This window comes from Mus musculus, chromosome 7 (genome assembly GCF_000001635.26).
Source record: "Mus musculus strain C57BL/6J chromosome 7, GRCm38.p6 C57BL/6J".
Lineage (NCBI taxonomy): Eukaryota > Metazoa > Chordata > Mammalia > Rodentia > Muridae > Mus > Mus musculus.
In genome coordinates this window covers 57,494,156-57,521,630 of record NC_000073.6, presented here as the reverse complement: position 1 = coordinate 57,521,630, position 27,475 = coordinate 57,494,156, and the positions used below count along the sequence as shown (strand labels likewise).

Here is a 27,475-nt window from a genome sequence, read left to right as displayed (position 1 = left end):
TTCTACTGCAAAAGCAGCTTCTCTGATGATGGCTGGGAGATGCAATAATCTATTGGTATAAAGATGAAAGCTATGTGCTGAAGAGACAGCTTAGTGGTTAAGATAACTTACTTCTTCAGTAGGAGAAGACCTGGGTTCTGATACCAACACCCACATGGTGTCTCACAACTGCCTGAAATTCTGGTTCTCCAGTTTCATGGGATTTGATACCTTGTTCTAGCCTCTGCAGGCACTAGGCACACATGTGGTAGATATCTATAAGTGCAAACAAAATACTTGCACTCACATTTTTTTTAAAATTTCTTAAAAAAGAAAATGAAAACAGAGGGCAGTATGATGCCATGTCCATTATACTGAGAAATAAGGATGGAGGATCTAGCCAGAAAGTATTTGGTTATTCTGCCGATATTCACACCACTACTATACCAGCAAGCATTCTTTGTCAGGGAAGCAGTTATTGTAGTTCACAGGGAGGGCAGCTCGATGAGACTGTTGATTATTTTTCTCTTCTTTGCCTTTAGATATATTGCTGATGTATATGTTGTTTAATTTATCACTTTGGCCAAACAACTTTAATTCTAGGAAGCCTCTCTAAGTCTCTGACTTGCTCATCAATAAGCCCTGTTTGCTTCTGCCTTGAATGTGCGTGGAATTCGCTCTGGGTAGCACTGCCCTTGCTCTGCTCTCTCCAAGCACATCCAGGAATCCCTGGAGATGCCCTGATTATTCTTTAGTTGATACTTTAAATACATGCATTAACATGTTTGATTATGAATGGCTAATATTTTTTCTGCTTTTACTAAAGTGAATATAGATATCTCTCTTTTGCATTATAAATGACTAATAAGGAAGAATTTTCAGAGACTTGGCTGGCCTTAGATGGGACCTGACATCAGCTCCAGTTAGAGTGGCATTGTCTAGTGCTCTGTGATGATGTCACTCAGCTGTACTCTTATTTTAAAAACAGTGTTCATTCAGGACTTTTATTCATCTTTCCCCCCCTAACCCCTTCTCTTTCCAGATAATAATTTTGTCTTTAAAAACCTGGGTTTTTTTTTTATTTCTTATTTTATTTCTCTAACAGAAACTACCAAAAAAAACTTGCTTTTGTCTTTTAAAATGAAAATGTTTCATAGGTGCCAGGCCTAGAACTTCTTATTATAAATTTTAATTGCAGACTCAGGTTTGTTATAATGACACATGGAACATTCCTGTTTGCCTCTTAAATATAACAGTTATGGTAATTTTGTTTCTTCTTTTTTTCCAAGCAAACAATACTTTTGATTAAAATGTGTAATTTGATCATGTGATTTTCTATGGAACTGTGGTTTGTAACGGCTATCCTGTATTTTATATTTGCACCTGGGTCTTTATGTGGAACTCTGAAAGTAGGAGCAGGGGCTGTCTCTAACTAAATTGCCTTTTCCCCTTACTGGGCTGCCTTGTCTAGCCTCAATAGAAGGAGATGCTCTTAGTCTTACTATGATTTGGCATGCCAAGGCTGGTTGATATCCATGGAAGGCGTCCCCTTTTCTGAGGAGAAAGGAAGGAGGAGATGAGAGGGGAGAGATGAGATGAGAGGGAGAGAACCTGGGAATGGGATGTTAATAAACAACTTAATCAATCAATCAATCAATCAATCAATCAAATTTTTGATGTAAAGGACTACAGAGATGTCTCAGCAGTTAAGAACACAACACTCATTGCTCTTGCAGAGGGCTGGAGTTTAGACTTCAGAACCTACATAACAATCTGCCAACCTTATGACGCTGTTCCAGGAAACGTGATGCTGTCTTCTCTCCTCCATGCTCACCAGGGACAAGGATGACAGCTATGCGTACATGCAGGCCAAACATTTATATGAATGAAATAAAGGAAATGAAAATGTTTTGAAAAAACAAAGGAACTGTCCCCGCCCCCCTCCACCCTGATACATATTTGCATGATGCTGAACTAGTTTTTAATATTTGGTCTAAAATAGCATGCAACACACTGAGGCAGAAGATACATGAATTCAATTGCACTGAAAAACTTTCATAAGAGAAAGAGACTGAACAAATGCCGCCGCTCATCTCACTAAAATTCTTTAATGTTTAGTTGTTTTGCACAAAACTAATATGTAAATTATTTTTAAATAAAAAGCATCTTAAAATCCACTTCTATGTCTATTATATTTAAGATAATAGCTGTAAGGAACATTCTGAACCTGTGGAAGGCTGAGGGATGGTAACTAAGGATTCAAAGTGCATTGGATGATAAGAACCAACACGTTGGCAAGGGCTGCCTACTCATTCCTGTGTCCTTGGTGCTGTGCAAGTTGTTTATTTAGCATGAAAGCAGAATACTGGAATTAAAGTAAAGGACCTTCAGCAAAGGGAGGTGATTGGGTAGTGACAATCCAACTCACAAAATAGCAGGAAGAATTGTTTCCTCACAATATATCATGAAAACATGGAAAAATATTGAGTTTTTATCTTGGATTTTGTCATATCTACTAGACAGTGTTCAAATAGAAAGTCTATTTATACAGAACACATAAACAAAATAACTTAATTTTAAGTAGGACATTTAAAGATAATAGGATTGAATGGATGCAGAGAATAAGCTGGAAGCTTCAATGTAATCAATAATGTATTTCTCAATGTTACTGGGTAGTTTATGTGCTCTTGTCTTCTGTTGCTATAACAACCTACTCAAGGCTGTACAGTTGCGAAGAAAAAAGCTTTACAGGGCTCATCAGGCTCTAAGTTTAAGAACCCGGTGTTGGTTTCTGTTCAGCTCTGGTTGAGGGCATCTGACGATACCACATCATGGTGGAGTGGCATCACAGTGAGAGTATTGTGAAAAGGAGATATCATCAAGACAGGGAGGCTGGAGGAATCAGGGCTAGAGTTAGTGCCTTTGAAGAATACTTCCAATGACCTAACTATCCATTATGGATCAAGAAGATGTTCCATGTCTTCAAGGCCACACTGCCTGCCAGCATTCCTACACAGGAGCCTTTGCAGGCCTCACCCAAACCATCTCTACTATAATAATTATTAGTTTTATTATTATATAAAATTTAAGTTTGTCTTATTTATTTTGCACATTTCTATATTGTTAAAATTATGCAACTGATATTGTACAAGTAAATACAGGTATAGGTAAAAGAAAGCCTGTATCTTTCTGTCTGCTATCTCTCTCTGTCTCTCTCTCTGTCTCTCTCCCTATCTATCTATCTATCTATCTATCTATCTATCTATCTATCTATCTATCTATCTACCTACCTACCTACCTACCTACCTATCTATCTATCTATCTATCTATCTATCTATCTATCTATCTATCTATCTATCTATCTATCCATCTATCCATCTGGAGAAACGGTCTCTATTTGTAGTCCTGGCTATCCTGTAACTTGTTGTGTAAACCCGGCCAACCTCAAGCTCACAAATTCTCTCCCTCTGCCTCCCCAGTGGAGCTCTAGGATTAAAGACATGCCTGGCCTAGAAAACCAGGTTTAAAGGTATAAGACAATGCTGAGCTGTACAATTGACTAGAGAAGAGTGCCAGCACCACAGGAGGAAGAAGATAGTTCAGGAATAGTCTTTCTGAAGAAAGTTGAAAAGTGAGATTAAACAAACAAACACAACTCTTTTTTTTTTAATTGATTATAAAAGGCCACTATAGATAACCTAAGATTCAGCTTACTGATGACAGTACCATCTTTACTGATGACATCTTCTAACTATGCAGGCTGGTTTTTGTCAACTTGACACAACCTAAGGTCATCTGGGTAGAGGAAACTCAATTGTGAAAATGCACCCATCCCATTGGTCTGTAGGTAAGTTTGTGAACATTTTCTTGATTGGTGACTGATGTAGGAGGACACAGTCAAATGTGGGTGGTGCCACTACTGGGCAGGTGGACCTGTATTGCATAAGAAAGTAAGCTTTACAAGCCATTAGGATCAAGCCAGTAAGCAGTGCTTCCCCCATGGTCTCTGGTTTATTTTTCAGCATTCAGTGTCCTACCTTGACTTCTTGCCTTGGCTTCTATCAGCTGTAAATGGAAATAAACCACATGTTGCTTTTGATATTCATATTTGTTACAGTAATAGACAGGAAACTAGGAACTTTCCTCCTTTTGTCCTGTTATTGTTTGTTTTGCTTTTTTGTTCTGAAACAGGATCTCACTGTGTAGCCAGAGCTGGCCTTGAACTCATAACCTTTCTGCCTTAGTTTCCAGAGTGCATGGATTGCAGGTGCACACCAGCATGCCTGGCTTTCAAGAGGTTTTCTAATAACCAAAGGGAAAAAAAACAATGCATATCTATGTATGGCAAAAGTCCCTTTTTATTTCATTGTCACAAAGGCCCATAGGAGAAAATTACTACACAGATTGAGTGTAACTTGTAAGGTAAAGTATCAGACAGAAAAATTAGCAAGTACTGGATGCAGAAGTCCTCAAAGATGTTGGTAAATGGAGACAGGAACACATTGTTATGTATTCATGCAGGAAATCCCAGGAAGCTGAATAATGCATGGCCATGAAGCAGTCAGATGAGCAGCTTCCAGAAATCACCTTTCCTTGGGACATGCTGAAGAGACAGGCTCTGGACACCCGAGTGTTTGATGGAGGGACTGAAGGGAGCACAGGCTAGTGAGGGACTAAACTAGTTCTATACTGAAGCCACTGCAAATTAGTTACTGTAGAGCTTAAATGCTTATGATTGTGTTGATATTCATTCAAGTGATTTAACTTCATTTCCTTATTAAAATACATACAGTCTTAGTTTTTAGTATGGATGTGTGTGGTGTGTACATGTGTTTACAGTATCTACATGTGTTCACATGTGTACTGTGTGAATATAAGTGATACATGCATGCGTGTTTGTACGTGTGTGGTGTGTAAAGGTGTGTGACTGCATGTATGTGTTTAAATGTGTATGTGCATTATATGGAATTTGCATGTGCTTGTGCTGTGTGAATAGGTGTATAGTGTTGTATGTGCATACACATGTGTGGTATAGGTATACATGTGACATGTGCATGTATGTGTACATGGATATTCCAGTACATGGACGTGTAGATTCTAGAGGTTGATATAGTGTCTTTCTCTACCACTTTCCATTTTCTTTTTTGAGACAAGGTGTGCCACAGAACCTGGAACTTGCCATTTCTGCTAGATCAGCTGGCCACCAAGTCACCAGGACCTCTTGTCTCCATATCCTCAGTGTAGAGTTAAAGGTGGACACCACAACTCCTGGCTTTTTACTCCAGATGCTTGAAGTCTGAACTCAGATCCTCACACTTGTACAGCAAGCTCCCCACTCATTTAGCCATCTCCCTAGCTCCAAAGGACACAAACGTTAAAAAATGACAATCAAACCATACACTTAACAAAAGATTCATAATAAAATACAAAAGTCAGCAGCCAATGCACATAGCAGAAAAATACGATCCATAAGCAAAAGAACTAGCAACACTAGCATCAAACACCAGCAATGATGGGACTGACAGATACCACTAAACATTTATAATAAATGTGTGTTAAAGTTTAATTCAAAACATAACATGGCAGCGATGGGCATAGATAATAAAAAGAGAAAGCCCCAGAGATGAAATGTGCAACAGTTGAAGTAAAAGACACATTAGGCAGGATCGGGGCAAGAAGTTACTCAAATGGTTCACGACCTGTGGGTACAGCAGGAAACAGGAGATGGTGACATAAAAATCGGGACTGGAAGAAATAATGGATTTTTATTTATTTTTTTAATTTGGTGAACATTTTCAGCGAAAATAGCCAAGACTCAAGGCTCCAAGATTTTAAATCTAAACTGAAAGGGAGAATGGGGGGGTAGAGAGAGAGGAGATTGATAGATAGACAGACAGAAGGATATTGAGAGCTGCTGAAAAGTGGTGATAAAGGGGAAATCTGGAAGACAGGCTCAGGAGAGGGCATATACATTTAAGAGAACAACAGTTGACTTATTAGGAATGGGGTGCATCCAAATGCAGTGACACTGAGCCTTAGCAAACACACAGAAACACCTGTCAGGCTGAAATTCTTCATAGGGAAGATGATCTTTCAAAAGTGATTCTAAAAGAAATACTCTTTCAAGTAACGCATGCTCACAGAATTTATTGTAAAAGATCTGTTATATAGAAATGATAAAAATAAAGTTTATCTGAGAATAATCATTAAAATGATTCTCAATAGAAACTTTCTCTTTTGAAAATCTATTAAACATTAATTGTTAGTCTAAAAATTAATTGGCAGACTATAGAATTAACACTACCAAGTAGGACAGGAAAGAACAGTGGGTTGATGTGAAAGATTCTTATTCTACATGACTTCTCTGTTCACATACTGCCATACACACTTAAGTATAAGAAAGCCTTTGTCAGTTGTATCATCTCAGAAATAAAAAGGGAGAATGTTACTTGGGGTAAACAGAAAGACCCGAAGGTTATCTGTTAAACCTTGCAAACACCGTTTTATATATAAAAATAATAATAATAAGCCAAGACAGATTTCACTGAACCAAAAAATGAATACAAGATGAGGAAAAAATAGACATTTCAACAGCCCTAATCAACTCTAATTCCAGAGTTACAATAGAGAGCCCAGGCTATGTTGCTTGGAGTTGCCCACTCCAGGGTAAGTGAGCAGATCTGGGCAAGAATGTGGAATGTGACAATGTAATCAAATCTGTGCGATTTTTTTTCCATTTTGTAAATGGAACCTAGAAATCTCAACATATGCATCCATCTATTCATTGATATAAAAATCTAGCTTTAAAATACTATCTCTATTTTAAACCAATCCCAGCTAATTACAGAATGGCTCATTTATATGTAGTTTTCAAATGACTAGTTTCACCACTCAGATTTAAATAACGCAAAAATCAAAGAAAATAAATACCAGATTGAAGACAGGCACCGTGTGCTTTCTCCCCACCCCTGCCTTGCTGTCTGTCTTCTTTTGCCCCTGCTGCCCATATGCATTGTCAGGTTCAATCCACTATTGCTTCCCTACAAATGTGACTGCATCTCCTATGTCAGTCTTGCCCTTTCTGTTTCCTTAACAATCAAATCATCTTCCATGTGCTCAGAGTGCTCATGTGTTGGCTGTGCAGACCTGTGATCGTCTCTCTCTGTCAGTGAGGTAGCTGCTGCAGAAGTGCATGCAGGGCTGCCCTGTGCTGCCTTGCTCACCTGTTTGCTGTTGGACTACATTTCTCTCCTCATGTTTGCTCAATGATAGTTGCCAATGTGATTCTTGCTTAGTCTGGTACTTGTGACATCAGAGCTCTTTAGAAGCATCTAAAACTTTTAGGAATAAATCATTTCCTTCATCCGTGCTCATCTCCTGCCCAAGCCCTGTACACCCAGCTCAGGTCATCTGTGACATTACCTTGCACTGGAGTCTTTATAATAACACAAAGAAAATGTATAGTTTCATACTTGGGTTTCTCATTCCACACATGTGGACTCTTAGCTTGCAGTGTACTGCATGCCTCAACCAGGCTCTGCTTCATGGGCAATCACTGATGATTGACATGCTATGCCCTTAAGTCGATCTACTTTATAATTTGGAATATGTCCACACAGTGTAGTAATAAATGTATGCACTGTCTCCTGCAGTCTCATCCTCTGTCCTTGTGTGGGGTTAGGAACTCTTAAAGTTCACCCCTTCAACAAATTTTAAATATCCAACACGATGTTGCTAGTTAGTGTTACAGTGCTCTCTCTCTCTCTCTCTCTCTCTCTATATATATATATATATATATATATATATATATATATATATATATATATATATATATATATTCCTACTCACATATACACATATGCACACAGACATATCCATACACACATAACCACATATGTATGGTGACATACTAATACAACATCTATATCCCATGCAAGCTGATCAGTTTCTTTTCCTTTGAGCTATATTTCCATGCCTGCTCCCATTTGGGGTATATATCTAAAAAATTTCCATAATGCTCATTTTGAAAAGGTATCTATGCCTCCATGTCCATTTGAACATTTTTCATAATAGTCACAATATGGGAGTTAACATAAGTGTCTGCTGATCATTGAAAGCATAAAGAAAAATGTATAAATTATTTGAAATATTCTCTAGCATTAACAATGAAGGATGTCCTGATGTTTGTAACAACATGGATGACATGACAGAGACGCTAAGTAAAATGAGCCAGGCATTGAAAGAAAGATTCCACATAGGCTCACTAATATGATGCACCTGTCATGTTTTAGGTAATGATTCTGCATCCACCTACATAAACACAGCTACCACTCAGCCTCTGTTGTACACGTATTATTGTATTATTGGGATACAGGGTCAGTACTTCTTTCAGTAAAATGTACCTCCATCCATTACACAGCTACTCTGAGAGCAACTATTTTAGGTTTTCACATTAGAAATAAAATGCAGAATGAGCCAACACGGGGGTTATGTGGAACTGGGGTGCCCTCTACTGTTTTCCAGACTTAAAGCTACGATGTTAAATTTCATTCAATAAAAGGAGAATTGCTAATGAACAAATAGGAATGTGGCCAATAGATCATTATTAACCAGGACAAACACTGCATCCAAAGTTACCCCAATTTGTTGAAAGAACATTACATAGATTTCTGGAATTGAATGTTTCTGTAAGCCTTGAGTTCTTGGTTATCATTCTTTCAGCTCCATCTATGTTGAATATTTTATAACTGTCTTATAACTGTGTTGAGTATCATGTAAACATTGCTGGGGAGAGTGTGACACCACTTCATCATAGGAAGGGAGAAGGAACTTAGGTAATATGATCACACACAAGGGTTTGGTTGGTGATGGCTTGATTTAGAGATAGTGTTGTAACCTAGGCTGACTTCAAAATCACAGCTCTCCTCCAGCTGCCCAGGTACTGGGCTTCTAGGTGTGTGCCCATACTCAGTTTCATTAGTTTTAAGTAATTGATCTTATTGATCATAATTTTCATTTTTATGTTTAAATGTGTTGTCATGAAAGGATGGCCCAAAACACTGAAATAGCGAATGTAGTCTGTCAAAAGAAAAGCTTGACAGTTAATATTTAGTTCATGGAGAATTAATATTCATTACTATGACTACACTATAAAATCAGGGTCACTCCCTTATACAGGAATTTACCATCACTAGGAAGAAGGAAGTTTCAGACCAAAGGAGGAACCAGAATAGATACTTAGAACTATAGCGAAGTTATACCCATACACATGTATTTACAATGGCCTAAGGGGAAGGTGGACTATACAATAGACTAAAATAGGAACTATGGCAAGTAGCCCTTGACCCTGGCTTCTAAGATTAGTGAATCTTAGGTAGAGCTCTTGTTTATCCCAGTTGTTAACAATAAATTCTATCCCAGGTAGTTCCCGTTAGACCTTTTGTGTTTGCATTCCTGTTTTATGTAAGATTCCGGTTACCTCATTTGTACCTTGCGAATATGTCACCCAACTTCCTTATTGTCTTCTGCATAAAAAGTCTGATGCTCAATTTGAAAAATACATCCAGATTCCACACGAAAAAAAAATATTCATTACTATGATAAATACAGAAGTTATTTCATTAGTACATGGTTTTGTTTTTTCCAAAATAGTCCTAGCCACTTTGTGCTCAGCTTTCCACTCACTAATTGTTTAAATCTTCCTGCTTGCATTATGCTGTTTAGTTAAGAGAATAGCAGATGCCTTGGCATTTGTAAATCTAGAATTAACACACAATAAGTGAAAAGCCTATTAAGCTAGTTATAATTTCAAATTGACTGTTTAAAAATTTGGTGATTTTAATTATTATGTTATATTTGCATCCACCATGATGAAAAAAAGTCAGAATAGACAAGTTGCAAGAAGAAAAGGTCCCTTTGAGGAGGAGTCCTAGGGATTTCCGTGGCATTGCCTCTGAGTTTGTGGCTAGTTAGTCCTCTGCAGCTGGGAGGGCAGGGTTTCAGGATGGTGCTCATCAGGAGCAACCAGTAAAAGGAGGGGTTGCCCTCTATTCCCTTTCAAGGGTACACTTCTGATGGCCCAGCACCTAACACCACTCCCCACCTGCCTCACTAGCAGGTAATCAAGACTCTAGAACCCGAATCTTCAGGGGACCTTCAGAATCTTAACTATAGACTACTCAGGGAACTTTATCCTAGTGGCACATCTTCAGAGAACTCAGCAAATGGAGAAATCCATGTGTGCAATTTATCCATCTTAGAAAAGCCACTTGAATGAATGAATATGTTCTATCAAGAAGAATCCCTTGTCTCAGAGTCATTTAAGACTATGGCTAACTATATAGTCATGGTAAGCTCTATTACATGTGTGCAAAAAAGGTAATACTTATATCCTGTTTCTGAAATAATTTTACAGGTTCTCATTTTGGAAAAATCAGAGTTTCTATAATGTGTAAAAGTGCCATTAAGTACTTTGGCCCAACTGGAGAATGGGTAGAGGCTTGGGTGGGCTTTTCTGCTCAGCGCTGTTAAAGAAGGATCCAACAGGGAGAGAGAGATTTGACTGTTCGTGCTGTCACTTAGAAGTCACTGAACAGTCTGTGCCCCACAAAATTTGCAACACCGAAGCAAACCCCAGGATTTCGATTCAAGTCTTTTCTGGTGTTTTGTTTTGTTTTGGACAGGTTAGCATGGATACCAGGAGGGCATAGAACTCAGTAGACTGCACAATAACCTTGAGCTTCTGCTCTTCCTCCTGGGTTCTGGGATTGCAGGCATATGCCAACAGTGCGGGGATTACATAGCGCAGGGAATGGAACCCAGTGCTTTCTGTACGCTAAGCAAGCTCTAAGCTTACTCCAGTGGAAACAACACACTGCAGTAGAGAAAGGAGCTGCCTCCGCGTCCAGTTTGTGTAACATTTGAAAGGGCCTTTTCTTCCCAGTCGTAATTGGTCCTGGCTGCCCTTGTCTCGCATAAACTATGATACTGACATTGGACCAACACGTTAATCAACCGCAAGTGCCCGCTGAGAAGGTAATATCTTCCTTCCAGCCCCCAGAGGGGCACAGAAAAGCTTTGCACCGCCTGTGACCTACTTTTATATCTGCGACCCCATACTCTGTATCTGCATTAAGGATGCTATAGCTTATCAAGGAATGAGTCTTCACTAACGTCCTAAACATGCACTGCTATTGTGAAAGGGTTTCACTGTAAGATCCAGCAATAATTACTCTTCGTGAATTAAATGATGAGGGTTCTCTTGCACCAGTTTCTTTCTGAAAAGAATGGCTGGGTAAATTCAAGGTTGCTCCTGAGTTAGAACAAAAAGTGCTGGCCATCCTACCTGACATAAGCATCCACCTAGGTTACAGATGCTGATGTCAGTCCCCACACCTTGCCTCCTCTGTCCTAAAAGGTGACTAGCGATTATTCCAGGGGGAACCAAATATGCTTCCAATGCCCACAAGCAACTTCAGCAGAAACATGGTCTTTCCCGAAGCGGGTCAGACAGTAGCTCCCATGCCCGCTTCCTGGGCTGAGCGGGGGCCGGGGGCCGTGCATTTGATGAGAGTCTGGCGGCCTCTACCGGGCGCCTAGGCAGAGGGACGTTCCTCAAACCCAGAGACGACATGTGGCGCTTTGGAGAGGTGAGAGCGAGCGCGAGTCCGCCGGGGGCGCTGGGGGAATCTGCAGCGGGGCAACGCGCGGCCTCAGGCGCGGCGCGGAACAGAGCCGCAAGGCGGCAGCGGGAGCGCAGGGCTCCGGGGCTCCTCGGCGCCGAGCGCCGGGCAAGTTCGCTCCGGCAGTATGGGGCGGTGACACCGCACCAGCCAGCCGCGCAGGGACAGCGGGCGGCGGCGAAGCAGGATGCGCCCTCGCCGACGGCTCGCCAGCCGGGGCCCGCGCGTAGGGTAAGGAGCTGCGGCGGCCACCGTTGCGGGCACCCCGGCCTCAGAATCAGGAAGAGCGCAGGGCAGTTGGGCGCTCTCGGATCCCGCAGTGCAAACTTTGCCCGGAGACTGCGGAGGCCACCAGCACGGAGGGCAGGGGATCCGGTGGCGCGGCTGGACGGGGCTGTGGGCGCAGCGCCTCCTGGTTCGCGGTGGACAGCAGAGAGCTGCTGCTTGCGGCCGTCGTGGAGCTCGCCGGCCTGGAAGGCGGCTCCCGCTCAGGAGCAGGGGCGCGCGGTGGGCGCGGGCCCCACTTGGTGTCGCGCGCCTGTCGCGCGGGTTGCTCGAGGCCGGGCTCTGGCTGCGCCGCCACTGCACCGCGCGCAGCAGAGGAAGAAGGCGCTGCCTGCCGAGCGCTCAGCTGGCGGGCTTGGGGGCTAAGGAGGTCTGGAGGGACGAGCCTGAGGGCAGGACCACCAGAGGTGTCCGGTGGCGCTGCGGAGCGGCAGCAGGTGCGGGGTGGCGGAGGCTGCGGCTCCGCAGTGCCACCCCTTATCCCACCTGCGCTGTGCGCCAGCACTGGTGAGCTCGCACCGGAATCTGGGGGGCCCCAGGGAGAGCAGTCTCGCTGTGGGGATCGAGAAGTCGGGGGCTCAGGGGCAGCAGAAGGCACCGCCCGGGTTTTCCTGCATGCGGCGCCGCGTGCTCGCCGCCTAGACTCGCCTGGCTACCGGCGCCGAGCCCTAGGATTCGCCCAAGCGACCACCGCATGCCAGCCTTCTATTCTTGAAGGGAATCTCAGAGGGCCTTATCCTTCGAGATGGAAGTACCTGTTGTGTGGTTTTTCAGTTCTGGACTTTGGGGTTGGGGGGTGTCTCCGTAGAAATGTGTTTCTTTTGGAACTCTGGCTTGCTCGTGTGCATTGAGCATCTATTTGCGTTATGCGCATGTTGAGATGTTATGTGCCTTCTCTAAGGTTGCTGCTGGCCCAGGGTCAGTGCTTGCTTGGATTACCACTGCGCTAACCAGCGTCTAGCTAAGAACAGAGATATGTTCCAAGTGTCGTGATTACTAAGCCATGTAGTCCTGGGGGCAGAATGCCAACCCAGAAAGTCTGACCCTCACCGGCAAGTCTACCATTGCGATCCTATAGAAGACGTGTTTCTGACATGTGCCTTTCCCCCTCTTCCCACACACTTTCAGCACCTTGCAGAACAAGAAGCAGCTTGCTGGCTTTGAACGTGTGGCAAATATTTCAGAAAGGTAAATTTATCTAACTTGTGGATTTGATAGATGCAAAATGCAATTGTCAGATAACTTTGAGACCTATGTTAATAATTGGGTCATTTATACCCTGCTAAAACAGTACAATATTAAGGGATGCAATCAGTCTATTAAAACGACTGTACACTCTGTAAAAGTGAACTAAAGCTGCAACTGTCACCTTTTTACACCGCCTTGCTGCCCAGAGGAGATGGTGCAAACTGAGCTGGCACAGTCTGCTAGTAACAAGGGCCAGGCTTCAGTCTTTGTCAGCTTCACTGTGGCAGCAGCATGGTTGGATTCACTGTAGTGACGGGAACATCCGTGTTCATGTGTTTCTCCCTTTTGTCTACTTTCAGCGTCAAGATCAAGTTGGAGGCAAGAACAGTTTTTCTTCCAAATTCATCTGCTTCGACTATTATTCTTACTGGGAATGGACAATGGAATGCTCTCTAGATTTATCATGACCCAAACCCTCCTTGTCTTCTGTATTTCCATGACCTTATCCAGTCACTTTGGGTAAGTTATCCCACGTGCTCTCATTTTGTGGTCTTGGGGGCTTGTGCTATTGTGAAGCCCTGCAGAACAGGACAACCCTTTGGTTGCCACCTCTGCAGTCCTGTACCCTTCGGTTTGTGGTGAATATGTCTTGACCCATGCTTTCTTCCTGAGCAAGGCGGTTTCTGGTTGCAGGGTCTCAGAAATGAGTTAGACAAAAGAAAAGAGGATTTTTACAAGTGGAAGCAGAAGATGGCTTAAAGGAAGCTGTTTCCTCCTACTTGGGTTGGAAGAGATTCAGAAGTTCATGTGTGTTAAGGACATCTGCTGCTGTTAGACAAGTGTGCCACACTTCCATCCTCTCCTTGAGTCCATTATGTCACTGATTTTTATTTTTCAAGCCAGGCTAGTGCCTGTGTCATGGAAAGGGTTCCACAATAGTCTTGGCCTGAGCCATGTACAGAGATCATAAACTATGCCTGGCTTACCCTCGAGGTTCTGGAAATGTCGTTTCGCCTGACCTCTTTCATTTGTGCCTTTAGCGTCTCTGTACTAATGCTAGCCTTTCCTTGGCAAACTAGTAATACCTCACACTCAAGATGCATGCGGTTAGAAGGTAATCAGTGTTCCTCTTCTCTCCTGTGTCCCTCACTGCCCCAAATTGTCCTGGCTAATCAGAAGGCTTGCAGGTTGAAGTACTCTCACTGCACAGAGTGTGCCCCTTCACTTCCTGTTTACCAGTGCTCTTTCCCAAGGGAACACTTCGGATACTTTTAAAGGACTGCAGGGCGCAGTCACCTGTTTCCATTTATATGGCTAGTATACGGGCTACTTGGCAGGTATTCACAGGCCCACTCTGATGAACAAAATTCCCACGAGGGTTCGTGCTTGTGCCTGGGGCAGTTAAGATGTATTCTGAGCACCCGAGAAAACCTTGTCCATCTGTATTCCCTATCTCTTCTCATCTCCCCTTTTACCCCTGTTATCTTTCTTTCTTCTTTTCTCTTCTCTCTTGCCTCATCTTTCTCATATCTGTCTCTGTTGCTTCTATAGGTCTAGCTCTGTCTCTGTCTCTTTTCCCTCACCTTCTCTTCTTGTTGTTCATCTCTCTTCCTCTGTTCAAACTGGAAGGGTCAGAAAGGCAGAGAATGTCGAGAGCACAGGCAGGAAATGTCATTCTCCAGCAAGGACATCTTTTCTTGCCAGGAAAAACAAAAGGGGTGTCTTTGTGGGCTGTATCCCAGTCCTGTGCATCCTCTGTCCATTTATCATTTGCACCCATGCAGAATATGCTCTAGAGTCCATTTTTGTTTTTCAGGTCAAATGCTTGGGATCTTTGGCTCTGAAACTGAGTAGCACACACACTGTCTAGTAGGTTGTACTTGTCATTGGTTATAAGACACACCATAAACATGTGTGAGACCCTCATTATTGGGTGCTATTCTTGCCTTGCTTATACCTGGGAAACATGTTCCCCATCCCTGGCCCATTGATTCTCAATCTAGTATATGAGGGTTTTTCCTTGCAAGTTTCTTTTCTTTATTAAATCCTATAAATTGTAGTTTCCCCATTGCTTTTCTGAATGGAAGGTGTATGTGAATGAAATCTCATGAATATTCACCACTGCAAATTAATACATTAAAATAGTTGGCTTGTTTTCTGATAGTCTATGTATCCTGGGAGATATTTTAGAAGTGATGCCCAGGCTAAGCTGTGCTGTCTTGGTAACATACAGTCTGTAGGATTTAGCACAATAATTCTGAGTATTGTGAATAGAATAAGGCAGGGAAAGCTTCGTGGTAGATACAAGTCTGAAGTAGAATGTTATGTGTATGAGTTTAGTTAGTTTCTTATTTGTGTGGGTTTATAAGGTCTTCTACAAAATGCAAATTGAGATGGTCAGTTTCTGGAAGGGAATTCTGATTAAGTCTGAGGATAGCCCTCAATCTCTCAAAAGCAGAAACTGTTGGAGAAGATATTAGCTTTTTAGATCGGAACATTTTTATTGTTTTAGAGTCTATTATAAAATAATACTTACAAACTGCAGAGAATGAGTGAGATGCAGACTAGTTTATGAACTTGTACCAACTCCCAGGTAACCATCCTTCCCCTTCTAGTTCCTAGCGCTGTTTGCTCCTGTATGTATTGTACGTGTCTGGGCTCTACTGCAGATTCAGCTTGTTGTTGGTTTGGGGCCCTAACCTTCCACAGTTCCATATTCTGTAGGCTGTGTGATTTCAAAATGGATAGATATTGTAGCAGAAGAAAAGTGGGCCGACATTCGCTACTTCCCTGCTTTTGGAAATTTACATCATTTCTGATTTTCCTGCTCTAGATTCTCTTGTATAGAACACATTCAGTTTGGAAATTTCTTAAGTAGTAGAACTTGTTTCTATTAGAAGATACACAGACTAGTTTGAACCTATATAGCAGAGGACTGCCTGGTCTAGCCTCAGTGGGAAAAGATAGGCCTAATCCTCCAGAGATTTGAGGCCCCGGGAAAGGGGTATCGTGGAGTGGAGGGAGAAGAGGAGCACCCTCTTAGAGGTAAGGGGGAGGGGTAGTAGGGTGAGGAACTGTGGAAGGGGGAATCAACGGGGGGCAGCAATGGGTGAAATGTAAATAAATAAAATAATTAACAAGAAAGAAGATATTCCTACGAGTGCAATTATATCCCAGATGCTGTGGAGCCAAGCAACACACATTGTACACCGAACATGTCATAAGACATATCAAGCCCCCACTTATTTCTTCTTCTTTCTTTATTATTTATTCTGTAATCATTTTTATAGTCCAGACTTAATCCCCCTTCTGGTCCACCCTCTGACTGTTCCACTTTTCATACTTCCTTCCCCGATGATCCTCGTATCCAAGAGAATGTACACACACACACACACACACACACACACACACACACACACACACACACACACACTACCAGACCCCCCTACTCCCTGGGGCCTCAAGTCTCTTGAGGGGTAGGTGCATCTTCTCTGACTGAGTCCAGACCCAGCAGTCCTCTGCTGTATATGTGTTGGGGGCCTCCTTGCACACAGAACACATCATAAGACATAAGACAAGCCCCCCCCCACTTATTTCTTCTTAAATGAGGTTCTGCTTGCTTTCACACTAATTGTAGGTAGGAATAATTGTGTTGAAACCCAGCCAGTTTCATAACATTTCCTTGACTTTAGGTCTTGACAGATTGTAAAGTACCCAATACAATGTTCTAAGTCAGTCCTAGGAGCCCTCTTATGAGCTCAGTGTCATTAGCCCCATTCTGCAGCTGGCAAGGTGGGATGGATAAGCATCTAAGCAGGGAGCTCTACCCAGCCAGCACCTGCTGAGATTCCTCACTCTGTACTGCTCTGGGTCATTTTGCTCAGTCTCACCCTGTGCTTTTTTTTTTTTTTTCTCTGACTACAATTTTGGAATATGTCAAAGCAATCTAGAAGCTGGGGGATATGGCCCTGAAATGTATTGTTCATTTTGGGCTTTAAAAGGAGTTTCGGTACTCTGAAATTGAGGATGGGAACAGGTTGAACAAATTCTCTGTCCCATCATCCCTCCACCAAAGAAAGGATTTCTGTAATTGAGCTTCAAAGGAAGTTGAAAAGGGAAGTTACAAAGGTCCTGGTTTGATCACTACTTAGTCAGAGAACTGCTGATGCTCCTAAGTATGCCCAGGAGACTTGAGAGCTGGCAGGAGTAAGAAGTTCTATGCAAACTCAGGCAGGGGAGAATGAGAAAGAGGCAACATATACAGTTCTGCACAGGTACAGGTTGACACGCCACATTTGTAAAAACCTGCACATTCAGCAATAGAAGATGTGTTTGTGAAGAGGGAAGTATATTTGATGGTTATATAAGATATTTAATGCAAACTTGCTTTGAAAATACCAAGAGAATTATTTGTCTTTCTCCGCATCTTTTTCTAAATTTAATCACCAAGAGTTCATTTTCAATAGTTTTCTAATTTTAGTATACATTGTGGATTATAGATCAGGGCATGAGTCAAGTATACAACTGATCCAAGGCCTTAGAGTCAGCCTCTGCCATGGCCCGTACAGATTCATGGAATTACTTAAGCCATTATAGTTATTTTAATGAAACCAGCAATCTAAATAGCACACTGTAGAAAACTTAGCACTGGAACAGTATGGGGATCTAAGTGCCACCAAATTATATAATGACAAATTTAAACTAGAATTAATTTGTCAACATTTAAAAATCATAGTTTATCATACTTGACAGGCCAGTGACAATTGCAAGGCACATTTGAGGATTATCAGCTCCATGGGTAACGCCAGATTTCATTCACTTACTGGTATTAGCATAGACATTTGTTTATTGAAAGGAAAAACTGTATTTTAATTTTATTAAAGGGGAGCTGCAATTTAAATACATGTTGAAATACAATATGTTTAAATTGGCAATGGAAGGCAAGCTCTTAAAAACAGGGAGAAAGATCTTTGTGTACATCTGTGCCAATTTGGCCTTTTGTCCCACAAAGAGGGACCTTTTCATTCTCCTTCCTGTACTCGAGGCTAGTTGCCTGTCCTAACTGGAGCATAGGCATGGCTGAATCATGCTTCTGTTCACCTTATCTTCTGAAGCTGGAAGTTGTCTTGCATACCCTCAGATAACAGATTCATCCTTTTCCAGAGCTGCAGGCTCTCAAGGCTCAGGACACATATTCAGTATAATGATTGCAAAAGCACCATAGCAGTGCACTCAAACCAGTTAGCAGGGACAGAACTGAGCTAACTGATGGCTCTGTCTGGAAGCTGCAGAGAGCGACAAGCAGAGAGGGGAAAGGGAGTACTGCACAAAGCCTCCATGGAGTTAGAGAGTCATCTCTAACCTTGTTTTAAAAGACAGAAAAGGGGGCCTATTTCCAGACTTCCGACTTTATAAAGCTGACTTTAAGCATGTTTGATGCACCAGTGCTCAGTAAACAGCACTCAGGACAGCAGGGAGCACAGCTCTGCTAAGTAGGCTGGCTGTAAGCTCCAGGATGAGTCACTAGCTGGGTTCTGGGTAGGGGGTTGTGTGTGTGAGTGTGTGTGTGTGTGTGTGTGTGTGTGTGTGTGTGTGTGTGCACCACACGCAGATTGTGGGTATTTGGGTTTTCATGAAGATTCGATGGCACAAAACACACATTTTAATTGGTATGGAATTCAAAGGGAAGTATTAGAATTAAAGTAAAAAAGAAATCTCATCTCACTCTCACAGCAGCAAGAATTACCAACAGGCATATGGGTGCATTGCATGCATTTTCAGAATGATGTTGTTAAAACATGCTGTTTACTTTTCACCAAGTCCTCACTTGGTGCATAAGAAGAGCTCCCACTTTATAGAACTTATGGAATTGTGTTCAGTTTTTTCTGATGAAAGTGGTAGAATCACTCCTTGCCTCCTAGATGCCTGCTAGTGCAAGAGTTCCCATTAGAAAGGCCTCTCCACTGGGTCCTGATGTTTATGGCTTTGCAGAAAAGAAGAGAGGGAATCTATATGTTAGAAACAACAACAACAACAAAATATTCTAAACTAGTAGATAAATTGGGCAACTCCCAAGCAGCCCAGGCCAAACCCACTATGATGTGAGGTTTCAGAAGTGTGTTGCATGGAGAAGCATCATAGGTAAGGAACAGAAAAGCCGTACCATATCAGTATTACGAGCTGTTTCCAAAACAGAACCGAAAAGTCAGAGAAACATAAGGCATGGCTTTCAGCTTAAAAATGAATTTTCCCATCAGTTCACAATCAGTTTGGTTCTGTCCCAAGATCACCAATGATTAATATGAAGAGTCTTGTCGATAGTGGGTCCAGCTCTTATCTCTGTCTTTGGCTCCTTTTATGAAGCCAGAAATTTCTTAACCAGCCTGCAGCTCAGTTTCTGGATGTCATATCTGGGGATAATAATGGATCCTTCATCACAAGACTTATATATGTAAAATGCTAGAAGAGATTCAGGGTCTCTCCATGAAGGTCAGTGATCCAAATGGTAAGCAGTGTGTCTGGACAGGGTCTGAGCACAATTAAGACCATAACTCTGGTATACACAAGCATCCTCCCTTGCCTGAGTGTCATGGAAGCCATTACTCTGCTTTGACAGTAGTATGAGTGTGACTCTTTCCATGTGCTAGGCCCCATTATAGGTGATAAGAGCTAGAATGGATTCTTGATTCAATGAGAGTGTGTTCAGACTTGAAAAAGGCAAGTAATAAACAAACAACAGTGAAATGATGGTGATTACTAAAAGAGCAATTCAGAGAGAGATAGTGAATGTGATGGAAGGAGATGCTGCTGCAGGGATGGAGGGAAGTGGAGTTTAGTAATAGCTTTAATGGTTGAGAAGACCAAACCAGTGTTGGGGGATGGTGGTAATGTCAGGATACCACACAGGGAATCAGAAGCAATCAGCAGCTAGGTTGTCATCGATGGTAGAGATCGACAGGAGGTATAGTCACAGTGTGAGGGAAAGAACTGGAAAAGATCTTGGACAACCTGCCATGTCAGGTAACTTTACCTGGAGAATTACAGAGGGCCATGGAGTAGAGTGGAATTGTTTATGCTTGTTTGTTAATTATTTGCTTTATCATTGGTTTAAGATAGGGTCTCATGTATCCCATGTTACTTATGAATGGGCTATGGAGCCAAGGAAGGACTTGATCCTCTTACCTCTGTCCCTGACCTGTGAGATTATTGTGTATATCGTGGTGCCCAATTTATGTAGTACTAGGTTCAAACCTAGGGCTTTATGCAAGCTAGGTGAGCGCTTTACCAAGTGAGCTACAGCCTCATCTCATTTTATTATTTGGAGATGAGAATGGTTGATGTTATGTAATCCTCCTACCATAGACTGTACCAGGTGGCCTCATTGAATAGCTCTGAGCAAGCGTGGTTCTATTTAGATTTAACTACGATGTGACCTTAGTGTTGCATCCCCTGTGAGACCAGAGTAAAGAGAATTACGTGGAATCTAGGGTAAGAAGAGGAGAGATGAAGGTAGTATACAGTCAGTTAAGCGGTATTCACATTAGGACGCATCTTTTTTGACTAGTGGTGTATATGGACGGGATGACATGGGCATGAGGAAAGATTAAGAGTCAAGGATACTCCATCAATTCTTTCTCTTAGCACTGAGATGGAGAAGAAAGTAGATGAAGATGTTTGTGCTTTGTAAGCTCTTGAAGAAGCCTCTTCAACATCCAAGTAGCTGGCCAGGTCTTTGGACATAGGGAGCTAGAGGCCAGAAAAGGACTGGGCTACATCATGATTTAAAAGATACTGGGCATGAGAACAGATAGAAACTGAGCATAGTATTATGGTGTTGAGTTTTGGAGGGTATAAGCAAGACTGAAAGGTATGGAGAAGAGGAAAAAGAAGAGTATGGCTCTACATAGTAGCATTTAGGGATTAAAGCAAGATCTTAGTTGCAAGCTGCACAATATAACCTTGTCATAAAAAATAAGCCAATAATCCCAGCACTTGGGAGGCAGAGACAGGTGTATCTCTATGAATTCAAAGCCATCCTAGTCTACAAAATGAATCAGGCTATTGTACAGAGAAACCCTGTCTTGAAAACAAAAACAAAAACAAAAACCAACCAAACAAACAAACAAACAAAACCATCAACTATGCACTTAACAGCCAGAACCTAAAGAGGAGAGTTTTCAGAAACCAAGAGAAGAAATCTCTGTAGGAAGAGAGATGCAGTTATTTCTGTTGAATGTAGTTATTGGGTCCATTGAAGTAAGCAATTGGTCTTGACTTTGGGATCTGTCCATTCAGAGTTACCTCCTGGACTTTAGCAAAGGTTATAGGTGGCAGGATCTAGATAAGAGCTGATGCAAGAGAAGGGAAGGGAGGTGTGTGTGTGTGTGTGTGTGTGTGTGTGTGTGTGTGTCTGTCTGTCTGTCTGTCTGTCTGTGTATCTAATGTATACAGCTTTTCCAGTGAATTATCTAAGAAGAGGAACAAGGGAGCAGGGTAATTTGTAGGTGCTGTGGCCTGTAGAGTCCCAGTGATAGGCTTTGGAATTCTGAGCCAGGCAGCAGTGCCAAGGACATGGAGAAACTGCAGAAAGGGTGCTGAGGAACACAGCTTTGATTTGGGCAACTGAAGGGCAGCACCGTGAAGCTCTGAGGGCGTGAGGAGAACGTAAAATTTCTGGCATGGTACTCCACAGACAGAGGTTTAGCCACATGAAGTGTATTTCAAGTTCACATTCTCACACTGAGACAGGAGTGATCTCACGGAGACATTGTCTAGCTACTGCCTGCCATGTTGTTATTTATAAGGTAGTGAAGAAAGTATGCCATGGATAACTGAGGAAAACCTCAGTGAGTGATGCTTTTTATCTAGAGTCATATAAGAATCCTAGCAAGCAAGTTAAACTATGTTTCTTACAAGTACTAAAATCCCGAGGGAGGGATGTGGCTTCAAAAGGTAGGAACACTGACACACAAAGTCAATCCTGGGTAATTCACAAAAATCTTCACATCAAAACTGCCTGAACTTACTGCTACTGAGCCATTTTATGTAAATCATATATGGCAGTAAATGCAAGCATAGATAACATCACAGAGAAAACCACCACACTCTGTATTCCCCAATACCATGTGTGCTAAGACAATACTCAAGAAACCTTCCAAAAGCTGATGAGAAATTTTCCTCTTTAAAATATCATAGCAGTAAAACCTCACCAGGTTAGCACATCACTGTCCTTATTAGATATTACAATCTGGATGTGTAAATAATAAAGTTACACTGATGTAAAATTCTTTAACATTCTTCACAAAAAGAGTAAGATTATTCTAGATCTCACAGAGAAAACAACTCCTAGCCAATTCCCTTTCCAGGGTCCATTCTCCCTTGTTATTTCTGGGGAGCTGGTTCCGGAAGCCACTCTAGATATCAAACTCCCTTATGTGAAATTCATAGTATTTGCATGTGGCCTCTGTACACCCTCCAGTGTGCTAAACTGTTTCTAGATTTCATACACATTATGAATGGTTGCATTGCTGTTTTATTTGGGTGGAGAATGACCAAAAAATTCCATGTGTATGTATGTATGCTAGTGATCTTTTCTGATCATCTTCAGTCAGTGCTTGATGAAATTTGTGCTTGTAACGTCTGAGGATGTGAAGAAGAGGTAAATGGCCAAATTCTGTAGCTAAATTCAGGCTGGGTGGGTCTGGTGAATCTAAATGTCTTCCTCTAGATTTCCCATCTCTGATTTTACACTCCTAATTTTCCTTCAGCCTCATTCAGAAATTCTAACAAACTGGCCATGATGGAAACATCTGTAGTTTCAGCCAATTGGGAAGAAGAGGTTAAAATAGAAAAATAAAATAAAAAATACCAACTACTTTTGACCAGGAGGTTAAGGCCAATTTGTTCCCTGTAGTGTAAAACCTCTTTTATTAAGACCAAAAGAAATACATCTAACTAATGACACTTGAGTGTCCATCTCTTGTCTCCATTGTTGTCTCCTAAGTCACTGGCCTCGTTTTTTCCTATCTTACCTCTCCCAAGTCTGTAATTTATAAGCAGACCATGTCTCTGCTCAAAGAGACTTCAGGCTTCCATTATCTCCAGGAAGATTTTAAAAGCACAGCATTCAAAGTATTTTATAGATTTGTGTGTGATTAGTTACCTAGGTACAGGTTACAACTTTTAAAAAGATTGTAGTATTGATGGGTGAACCTAGACCCCGGCCCCTTCCAGCACCTGGTACTGACAATATCCTGTTACCCAGTGCCCGGTTCTTACAGTGCCATGTTACCCAGTGCTTGGTGTTTGCAGTGCTCTGTTATTCAGAGGCTAGCTCCTTGCTGTGTTCTGTCACCCAGAGGCTAGCCTCTTGCAGTGGTCTGTTATCTAGAGTCTGACCCCATACAGCATTCTATTACTGAGGAGCAGTGACACCCTAGTGCTGGCCTTTATCACAGCTCTCCCACTCCTTCTGCAAATGCCAGTTGCCAATTTATGACAACTGTTCATAATTTTCTCTAGTACCTCTTTCATTAGCTTGCGCTAATGCAAATCTTCAGTCTCAAAAATTCATCTCTGTTTTCTAACATTCCAAACCTAGACAGAGTCCATATTCTCTCTCTCTCCCTTATGTTACTATCTTACCATGCTTTGTGAAGTGACCCTTTCTGGGCGCAACTGAAATTCTCCAGTACTAATGATTTTCATAATTGTGTCAGGGACACCTCTGCCTTCTTCCTGTGCCTACATCTCACCAGAGTGAGACATGGGTTCAGACACCAGTCATTGAAGCCATTACTGGCATTCCCCAGTGAAGTATATGAAGACTCAAGGGCTGCTAGAGCCCATACCACTGGCTCTGTGGCAGCCCACTTGCCTGCACCTTAGCTCCAGAACATGCATTTCCACCAGGACCACACAGGAAGGTCTCTAGATAAGAGTCAGGCTCCACAAATACTATTTCTTATTCCCTCTGCAATCAGTTACAGCCAAGTATCCAGAAGCCAGAAACTGAGATGCTAGTGCCTGGAAAAGGCCAGGAACGAGACAACACTGAGTGAGAGAGATTCCTGGACTTGGAAGACTTCACTCTTGCTGAAGGCATGCACAATTTATTTCTCTTAAAGACTGCCTGGAAAGTCTGCCTACTGGTGGATCGGATTTCGTGAGATGGCAGTTCCCAAATTCAGCTTATCAGAATTAGAAGTTGGATCTCCCATGACAGGGATTCCAGTACATTCAGAACTCTGTAGTACCTGCCAGTGTCCCCCACCCCATCCAGTGACAATGCTTTCACCAGCCTAGACAATGGGGCTCATTTGTGTCACTTATTTGTCAAACCCAATTCATCAGAATCACCAGGTCAAGCCCTTGTGCCTTCTGTATAAACTAGGAAAGAAAATGTAAAAAGGAGTAATTTTTAAAAAAACAGGTTGGGTTGGTTCTATTCAGGCTCAACATACCTACAAATTCTGCATTTGTGGATTCAACCACATATCTTCCATATTTGATTAAAAACTGCTTCTTAAACTAAGCATATATAAATTCTTTTCCTTGTGTTATTCCCTAAATAACATGTTTTAATAACCATTGGGTTATTAAAGTAGGTCTAGAAATCATTTAAGTATAAGAGGGGCAGTGTGCAGATGCTATGCAAACCTACAACAATTATGAAAGGGACCCAAGGGCCCACAGGTTTGGATTCTATATTGGTGTCCCAATCTTTCTTTTGGAAGTCTTGCCTGGATCAGGAAAGGCAAGTTCAGGCTACATATCTCCCATTGCTAGGAGTCTTCACTAGGTCACCCTTATAGACTCCTGGGAGTTTCCATTGCCCTAGGTTTTTAGCTCATCCCAGAGATGAACCCCTCTCCCATTCCAGTTTTCTCTTTAAGTACTCTCTCCCTCCATTATCTCCCAAGTTGATCCCTCCTGTACCCATACTCTCCCTATCCATTCCCCCTCCTGCCTACCTATACCTATAACTATAACTATAATAACTATGTCTATTCTGCCCCTTCTCAATGAGATTCATGTGGCCCCCCTAGACCCCTCCTTGTTATTTAGCTTCTTTGGATCTGTGGCTTATAGTATGGTTATCCTTTCTTTTACGGCTAATATAAGTGAGTATATAGCATGTTTCTTTTTCTGGGTCTGGGTTACCTTACTCAGAATGATCTTTTCTAGTTCCATCTATTTGCCTTCAAATTTCATGATGTCATTGTTTTTAGTAGCTGAGTAGTATTTCATTAAATTCCACTTTCTTTATCTATTCTTTAGTTGAGGGTCATCTAGACTGTTTCAAGTTTCTGGCTATTGTAAACAAAGCTGCTATGAACATATTTGAGAAGTATTCTTGTGGTATAATGGAGAATCCTTTGAGTATATGCCCAAAAGTGGTATATCTGGGTCTTGAGGCAGATCTATTCTCAATTTTTTGAGAAACCACCCAATTGATTTCCAAAGTAGCTGTACAAGTATGTACTCTCACCAGCCAGGAAGGAGTTTTCCCTTCCCTCCATATCCTCGCTAGCATGATCTGTCACTTGAGTTTTAACCTTCAACCTACAATTTTTCCTGCCTACAAGATGTACAAAGGGTAAAGTTGGAGCAGAAATTAAGGGAGTGGCCAGCCAATGGCTGGTCCAGTTTGAAACCCATGCCAAGAGAGGATACCACCCGTGATACTCTTCTATACTTGCAGACAAGAACCTAGCATAGCTATCATCAGAGAAGCTTCACCCAGAAACTGAGGAGACACACAGTCAAACATTAGGCAGAGCTGCAGAATCCTGGAGAAGTTGGAGAGCAAGGATTGTAGGAGTCAGAGTGGTCAAGGATACCACAGAAAAACTACAGAATCAACTAACCTGCGCTAATCAGAGTTCACAAAAACTTAACTGTTAAGCAAAGAGCATACATGGGATATACCTAGGCCATCTGCACATATGTAACAGTTGTGTAGATGGCTCTTCATGTGGGACTCCTAATAGCAGGAGAGGAAGCTGTATCTGACTCTGTTTCCTTCCTTTGGATCCTTTCTCCTAAGAGGGATGCTTCATCTAGCCGCAATAGGAGAAGATGTGCCTAGTCTTATGGCAACTTGATATGCCAAGGCTGCTTGATAACCATGGGGACCTCTCCTCTTCTGAAGACAAAGGGAGGAGGGTGGATGGGAGTAGAAAAGGTGTAGCAGGGGAGGAGGGATGGAAAACTGTGGCCAGGATGTAAATTAACTTACTAACTAACTAACTAAAACTAAAAAATGCATCTTAAGAAACAATAACAAAAGAATCCATTTTTTGAAAGACCAACAAATGTGCAAAGGCCATAACCTGAGCCCTGGATAAGTGTTGCATGTTCTCATAAGTAATATTGATGAACTCTAAAGAAACTTCCGTGTTTTCAGAGAATTTTGCTATTTTAGCCTTGATTATAATTGAAGTTACCAACATTTAGAAGTATTTTTATGTTGAAATTACATGTCAATAATAGCAGATTTAGTTTCATTTCATAAAAAATTATACTCCTTCAAAGGTCTTTATCTGGTTCCTGAAGCAGTTCATCGACAATTGTGCTTTGACCCCCTCCTCCTTGAGTACACTCAGCAGTGTTAAGATAGATGGTGGCCAGGCCTGCCTGGTGAAGCCCCCATAGCTCCACCTGAGGCTCTTCAGTGACACTGTTTCTTACTGTACACAGATTCTAATATGCCCTGGCTGTTTTCCTTTTCAAGGGCTTTTGTTGAGCCAAATGGGAGTTTCTTTTTGCATAAAAAGTAGTTTTTAAAGATCTTGGCGTTTGATGGAGGCATAACCAAGTCTCCAGATATCTGTGGGTGAAGGAGGCACTGTGCCAGGGCAGCAAACAGTACTTGCAATCTCCTCAGTACTGTGAGAATAGGACATTGAACGACCACTTATTGCAGTTGATTCATTTATCAGGTTGATTATGGAAAATAAGCAAAGAAAACTCCCAATGCAACAGAAGCTAGATGAAGCCCTGCCTCTGCCCTAAGAGGTATTTCTAGAGATCTTCTTTTCTTGATGTCTTTTTTTCTGCTCCTCTTAGTACATGCCTATTTAATATAGCATAGAAAATATTCCAGACCCAGCAGCACTGAATGCTGCTATAGGAAGAACTAAAGATCAGTACAGGAGGAAATTATATTAGGGCAGGGAAGATACTGAAGTTTTTCCAAGAGAAGTGTCATTATGGATAAGTAGTGTGAGTAGACATTTTAAACTATATCTTAAAAAATTGTGTCTAGCTGGAGAGCTGTCTCAGAAGTTAAGAATACTTCCTGTTTTTCCAGAGGACTTAGATTCAATTCCTAGCTCCCA

General features: G+C 41.9%; 1 protein-coding gene across 7 annotated transcripts in view; it reads left to right on the top strand.

Annotated features, from left to right (window-relative positions):
- Positions 1 to 27,475, top strand: part of Gabra5 (gamma-aminobutyric acid (GABA) A receptor, subunit alpha 5) — a 183,348-nt gene that overhangs the window by 69,386 nt on the left and 86,487 nt on the right. Inside the window, exons 1-3 of one of the 7 annotated variants that reach the window (XM_006540560.4) lie at positions 11,528 to 11,627; positions 13,074 to 13,133; positions 13,493 to 13,652. In XM_006540560.4, the coding sequence (XP_006540623.1) occupies positions 13,567 to 13,652 (86 nt within the window). In that variant the 5' untranslated portion in view covers positions 11,528 to 11,627; positions 13,074 to 13,133; positions 13,493 to 13,566. Of the gene's footprint in view, positions 1 to 11,527; positions 11,892 to 11,992; positions 12,453 to 13,073; positions 13,134 to 13,492; positions 13,653 to 27,475 lie in introns of those variants that run through there. The other 6 variants (NM_001362162.1, XM_006540556.4, NM_001362161.1 and 3 more) reach the window with 6 other exon arrangements.